The sequence below is a fragment of the Cyclopterus lumpus genome, chromosome 3 (genome assembly GCF_009769545.1).
Source record: "Cyclopterus lumpus isolate fCycLum1 chromosome 3, fCycLum1.pri, whole genome shotgun sequence".
NCBI lineage: Eukaryota > Metazoa > Chordata > Actinopteri > Perciformes > Cyclopteridae > Cyclopterus > Cyclopterus lumpus.
In genome coordinates, this window is record NC_046968.1 from 30685677 (window position 1) to 30693008 (window position 7332).

Here is a 7332-nt window from a genome sequence, read left to right on the forward strand (position 1 = left end):
AGAACAGCCTGGGGTAGGCACTGCTTTACCTTCCTGAGCCGTCGGATGGTTTTCCAGAACCTAAAACCGAAAGTCCTTCTCCATGGCCTCACCAAACTCCTCTCATGCCTAAGTTTTAGCATCCACGACCACTGCAGCTGCACTCCTTCTGGCCTGCCAGTACCGGTCAGCTGCTTCAGGAGACCCCTGGGCCAACCAGGCCCGAAAGGCCTCCTTCTTCAGCTTGACGGCTTCCCTCCCCCCCGGTGTCCAACTACCGGGTTCTCGGGTTGCCGCCACGACAGGCACCGATGTCCTTCCAGCCACAGCTCCTAGCGGTCCACAATAGAGGCTTTGAACATCACAAACGTCTTTGTGAAGCTGGTTTTCTGCAGTGACAGAGAACTAAGTGACGGAGTAGACTGGACAAAAAGAACCCACTTGTCATTGTCTCCCGTCACCCCGAGACGGGACCGGCTCTTTCAAAGAAACAAGCTCAGGGCTAACACTAACTCGGCGTAATGGTGAGTTGTAATTTTATTTACTTTATATTTGTTTTTATGCCGGTAGTATCATATTCATTACATCATATTTATTACCCACACCGTGAAAATAAGGTTGGAGACTGCTGCTGCAGAGTGCAGGTCCAGCAGACTGCAGGTCCAGCAGACTGCAGGTCTAGCTGACTGCAGGTCTAGCTGACTACAGTTCTGTCTGTTTTGGAAGCTTCCGAAGGAAAGGGTCCTCAGATCAGCCAGCTGGTGACTCCGCTCAGAGAGGAGACGTTACAGATTCTTCTTTGTCAAGAAGCTTCGTGAAGCAACAGAAACATCCTTTATTGGATTGTAGCCTTAAAACCTTTTATATATATTAGAAAGTATACAGGTGAGATGACAGAGAGCCCTTCCATCAACTGAACTACAGTTTATGATTGTCATTGTGCACCGGAACGAGTCACGAGACCAGCAGGAGAACCAGCAGGAGAACCAGCAGGAGAACCCAAACCCAGCTGGAAGCCATTTACAACATGCACTTCATGGAGAAGGTTACATAGCTCTTCACTTGTTTTGCCCTTTAAAACTGTGCTTTTGAAAAGAAGCCCGTGGGAGAATCCGACTTTTCTGCAAAGCACGGAAGTCAGAAAAGCCCTGTTTGCTCCGCGGCGTCTACGGAAATGTCTCCGAGCAGCGAGACGCCGTCCCGAGGAAAACGTCCCGAGGAGACCGTCCCAAGGAGACCGTCCAGAGGAGACCATCCCGAGGAGACTGTCCAGAGGAGAATGTCCAGAGGAGAACGTCCAGAGGACAATGTCCAGAGGAGACCGTCCCGAGGAGACCGTCCAGAGTAGACCGTACCGAGGAGACCGTCCCGAGGAGACCGTCTAGAGGAGAACGTCCAGAGGAGAACGTCCCGAAGGAGACCGTCCAGAGGAGAACGTCCAGAGGAGAACGTCCCGAGAAGAACGTCCAGAGGAGAACGTCCCGAAGGAGACAGTCCAGAGGAGACTGTCCCGAAGGAGACCGTCCAGAGGAGACTGTCCAGAGGAGACCGTCCAGAGGAGACCGTCCAGAGGAGAACATCCAGAGGAGACCGTCCAGAGGAGACCGTCAAGAGGAGACCTTCCAGAGGAGAACATCCAGAGGAGACCGTCCAGAGGAGACCGTCCAGAGGAGAACATCCAGAGGAGACCGTCCAGAGGAGACCGTCCAGAGGAGAACATCCAGAGGAGACCGTCCAGAGGAGACCGTCCAGAGGAGACCGTCCAGAGGAGAACATCCAGAGGAGACCGTCCAGAGGAGACCGTCCAGAAGAGACGCCGTCCCTCCGGCTGAAGAGATGCCCTCTTGGTAGAAAAGTAGCCCAAAAGGTCTTCAGAGAGAACGCTTTCATTTATTTATTTTTTCTAAAACGTCTTCTGTGAGTCGAGACCAGAAGAAGACTCTCCGCCGGCGATAGAAAGGACAGGCACTGAGTCGAGGGGGGTCTGAGGTGTTCAGTGAGGAGGGGGCCAGGGGGGGAGACATCTGTCCTCTGCTGCTGAAGAGCCTCATATTCGGACGTGGAAGTTACTGCAGACAGAAACAGAACCATGATGGGTTTATCTGTAGAACAACAAAGATCCTTCAGAGAGATGGATGTCTCACTGTGAGACGTCATGCAGGTTCATATATTATGTAAAGGTAACCAAGTACTTTTACCACCTCTCTTGGTAGTACTACTCGTACTGCCGTACCTGAGGAAGTCCGGAGCCTTTGAGACCATGTTCTCGAAGTCGGAGAAGGAGAGCTTGCTGTCCCCGTCCAGGTCGGCCTCCTCCATGGACTTATCACAGACCAGCAGCACCTCCTCCGGGCTCAGCTCCCCTTTGGTCAGCTTGTTCAGGGTCTTCTTCAGGTCCTCCTTACAGATGAAGTTGTCCCTGTTAAAGTCTGGACCACAACCACACCATCACACTCTGTAGGAACCACTGTTTACTTATCTACCTGTCTACATACTGTCTACCTGTCTGTCTGTCTACCTACCTGTCTACCTGTCTGTCTGTCTACCTACCTGTCTACCTGTCTGTCTACCTACCAGTCTACCTACCTGTCTACATACCGTCTACCTGTCTGTCTATCTACCTACCTGTCTACCTGTCTGTCTACCTACCAGTCTACCTACCTGTCTACATACCGTCTACCTGTCTGTCTGTCTACCTACCTGTATACCTGTCTGTCTACCTACCAGTCTACCTACCGGTCTATCTACTTGTGTAGGGTCCTCCTTACAGATGAAGTTGTCCCTGTTAAAGTCTGGACCACAACCACACCATCACACTCTGTAGGAACCACTGTTTACTTCCCTGTCAGTCTGTCTGTCTGTCTGTCTACCTGTCTGTCTGTCTACCTACATACCTGTCTATCTACCTGTCTACCTGTTAAAGTCTGGACCACAACCGAAACATCACACTCTGTAGGAACTACTGTTTACTTCCCTGTCTGTCTATATACCGGTCTACCTGTCTGTCTGTCTACCTGTCTGTCTACATGCACCAGCAGCTCGGAGGGTCTTTGGTGTTCTGCTCTCAGAATCTGGGTCCAGACCTGAAGACCTCCACCTTACCGTAGATCTTGAAGGCGTAGATGGTCTTGAGTTCTCTGGGGGAAGTTTCACAGAGTGCAGAAAACATGTCGACGAAGTCGTTGAAGCTCAGGTTCCCGTGTCCGTCCTCGGAGAACGTCTCCACGATTCTGTCTCTGAACGGGTTCTCCTGTCAGACAGACAGGTCTTACTTTACAGGTGGTACTAGATGATAGGCTCACAAGTAAAAGATTACAGGTAAATGGTCACAGGTGAAAGGTCACAGGTGTAAAGTTCACAGGTGTAAAGGTCACAGGTGAAGGGTCACAGGTGTAAAGTTCACAGGTGTAAAGTTCACAGGTGTAAAGTTCACAGGTGTAACGAGCACTACCTTGAGCTCCGGCATGGTGACGATGAGCGTGGGAGGAACCCGGATGTCGGGGTTGTTGGTGTAGTCCAGCGGCACTAGATGAGGAGCGAGCTCACGGTATCGGCCGTGTAACCTGAAGGAGGAGGAGTCAGCGTTAGTCATGTGACAGGAAACGAGTTACAGTTTCATGTTCCCCTGAGGATGAACCGTAATAACTTTATTGATCCTCTGACTTTCATCTCTCTGCATCTTAATGTGTCGATCACTTTGTGACCAAATACCTGCAGACTTCAACAGGTAAGATGTTATATTTATTATTATTATTATTATGTTCATTTATACGCTTCATTATAAAGTATTTATGATGAATATTGTTTACTGTTGAGTCATCGTCTCGTTTGATGACATGAAGATCTTTGTAAAGTGTAAACACCAGCTCAGAATTAATCATGTTAATAATAATGAATATTTAACATCACAGATTCATGTGTTCATAGATTATTTGAAATGGTTCACGTTTCTCGTCTTTCTCCAGATTGAGATCACAACCACCTGAGAGGGTTTTAATCCCAGTCACCTGACCAGTAGCCCCGCCCCCTCACTCAGAGGGGATGCAGGTGTGTTGTGTGTCTGTCTGGCGCCAAACTCACCGCAGGATCTCCTTCCTGGTGAAGAAGGTGCAGTCCTGTAAACAAACACAGAGTCTCAGACCAGGACCCGGTTCCTCGTACGTGGTTCAACTAAGTGGATCAAATGTCTTATTATCCATCTTATATTAACATGATTGAAGTCCGGCTATCCCGGTTTCTCAAAGGCTGATCCGACTCAAACAATCTGGTTAATCTGAACCAGACTTCAGTAATCAGGATAGTTTGAACCAGACTTCAGTAATCAGGATAGTTGAACCAGACTTCAGTAATCAGGATAATTGAACCAGACTTCAGTAATCAGGATAGTTGAACCAGACTTCAGTAATCAGGATAGTTTGAACCAGACTTCAGTAATCAGGATAATTAAACCAGACTTCAGTAATCAGGATAGTTGAACCAGACTTCAGTAATCAGGATAGTTTGAACCAGACTTCAGTAATCAGGATAATTGAACCAGACTTCAATAATCAGGATAGTTGAACCAGACTTCAGTAATCAGGATAGTTTGAACCAGACTTCAGTAATCAGGATAATTAAACCAGACTTCAGTAATCAGGATAGTTGAACCAGACTTCAGTAATCAGGATAGTTTGAACCAGACTTCAGTAATCAGGATAATTAAACCAGACTTCAGTAATCAGGATAGTTGAACCAGACTTCAGTAATCAGGATAATTGAACCAGACTTCAGTAATCAGGATAGTTGAACCAGACTTCAGTAATCTGGATAGTTGAACCAGACTTCAGTAATCAGGATAATTGAACCAGACTTCAGTAATCAGGATAATTGAACCAGACTTCAGTAATCTGGATAGTTGAACCAGACTTCAGTAATCAGGATAGTTGAACCAGACTTCAGTAATCAGGATAGTTGAACCAGACTTCAGTAATCAGGATAGTTGAACCAGACTTCAGTAATCAGATCAGGATAGATTGAACCAGACTTCAGTAATCAGGATAATTGAACCAGACTTCAGTAATCAGGATAATTGAACCAGACTTCAGTAATCAGGATAATTGAACCAGACTTCAGTAATCAGGATAGTTGAACCAGACTTCAGTAATCAGGATAGTTGAACCAGACTTCAGTAATCAGGATAGTTGAACCAGACTTCAGTAATCAGGATAGTTGAACCAGACTTCAGTAATCAGGATAGTTGAACCAGACTTCAGTAATCAGGATAGTTGAACCAGACTTCAGTAATCAGGATAGTTGAACCAGACTTCAGTAATCTGGATAGTTGAACCAGACTTCAAGTTTTTGGATGTGTTGCTATGGTCTGAGAAACGGGGCCCTGCTCCTCAAGGAGGATCCGCTCATGTGACGCAGGCTCATCCAATCACAGCCTGGCCTTCTCTCTCCTACTGTGTCCAGTCTTAATTAAGATGATGGATGTGTGAAGGATCCTTCTTCACACTCTAACAACAACAATAATACTAATAATAATAATAATAACAATAATAATGATAATAATAATAATTGTAATTATAACAATAATAATAATAATTATAACAATAATTATTATTATTATTATGATAACAATTCTAATTATAACAATAATAATGATAATAATAATTGTAATAATGATAATAACAATAATACTGATAATAATTATAATTATAACAATTATTATTATTATTATAACAATAATAATTATAATACTAATAACAATTATTATTTATTATAATTATAACAACAATAACTATTATTATTATAACAATTATAATTATAACAATAATAATAACAATAATAATGATAATAATAATTGTAATAATGATAATAATAACAATAATACTGATAATAATTATAATTATAACAATAATTATTATATTATTATAATAACATAATAATTATAATAATAATAATTATTATTATTATTATAACAATTATAATTATAACAATAATAACAATAATATTAACAACAATTACAATAATGTTAACAATAATATAATTATTAATATTATTCTTATTGAGGAGGAGGAAGGTGAAGCGGACCTGAAACGCCTCCAGCTGCTCGTCGGTGAAGGTTGTCTGCTTGTTGCCCATCCTGCCCGGCTGCCTCTCCCATCACACGGCTGCATCACACTGGAAGTTACCGCTGATCTCCGGTCCGGAAAGGCAGTTCCACGTTCACCTGATCCGGGTCCAAGCTGCTCTTCCTTCGGGTCTCAGCTGCAGAGGAGAAGGGGTTTGTTCCGCCTCTCCGGTGCGGGGGGATCGGGGGGTGGGGCGCGGTGCGGTGCGAGTACCCGAGTGCTGCCTTCACGGGCTGCTCGGAAAACCCAGAATAAAAACATAATAATAAAAAATATAATAATAATAATAAGTACCATAGTAAAACAAAAAAATATAATGAAGATTACAATGATGAAAATAATAAAGAGTACAATAATATAAAGTCAAATAAACATGAAAATAAAGATAACAAAATGTAATAAAAATATTATAATAAAAATAAGCTCCTCCTATGAATCGCCACCTTAACGTGGTGGAGGAGTTTGAGTGGCTCACTGATCCTGGGAGCTATGTTGTCCGGGGCGTCAGCCCCTGGTAGTCTCTCCCAAGGCAAACAGGTCTCGGGGGAGAGCCCAGACTAAGAGCGGTTCAATAAACCCTGATGATAAGCAGCCCACGGATTGTAGCCACCTTGCCCGGACAAGGGAAACCGGGGCACCCTCCCGGAGCCAGACCCAGGAGGGGAGCTCGTCGGCGAGCGTCTGGTGGCCGGGCTTTCTCCCATGGGGCCCGGTCGGGCTCAGCCCGAAAAAACATCATGGAGCAGCAGTCACCCTGTGGACCCACCACCCGCAGGGAGAATTATCGGGGTCGGGTGCTATGTAGACCGGGTGGCGGGCCAGGCGGGAGACCTGAGCGGGCCGATCGCCGGCGGCATAGACTAGCTCTAGGGACGTGGAACGTCACCTCACTAGCGGGGAAAGAGCCGGAGCTGGTGCAGGAGGTGGAGCGGTACCAGCTAGATATAGTTGGGCTCACCTCCACGCACAGCATGGGCTCTGGAACCAAGCTCCTGGAGAAGGGTTGGACTTTGTCCTTTTCTGGAGTTGCCCAGGGTGAGAGGCGCCGGGCGGGAGTGGGGATACTCACGAGCCCCCGGCTGAGCGCCGCTGTGTTGGAGTTTTCCCCGGGGAACGAGAGGGTCGCCTCCCTGCGCCTACGGGTTGCGGGGAGTAAGGCTCTGACTGTTGTTTGTGCTTATGCGCCGAACAGCATTTCGGAGTATCCGGCCTTCTTGGAGTCGGTGGGAGGGGTCCT

The 7332-nt window shown here is 45.9% G+C and overlaps 1 protein-coding gene across 1 annotated transcript; it reads right to left on the reverse strand.

Annotated features, from left to right (window-relative positions):
• Window positions 1–794: 794 nt before the first annotated feature.
• LOC117727035 (calcium and integrin-binding family member 2-like) lies at window positions 795–6314 on the reverse strand. The gene is made up of 6 exons (XM_034527005.1): window positions 6055–6314; window positions 4060–4094; window positions 3431–3542; window positions 3082–3229; window positions 2213–2408; window positions 795–2048 (listed from the first exon to the last, which is right to left on the reverse strand). Exons 1-6 carry the CDS (start codon window positions 6103–6105, stop codon window positions 2027–2029), a joined length of 564 nt encoding a protein of 187 aa, XP_034382896.1. The 5' UTR covers window positions 6106–6314; the 3' UTR covers window positions 795–2026.
• Window positions 6315–7332: the final 1018 nt, after the last annotated feature.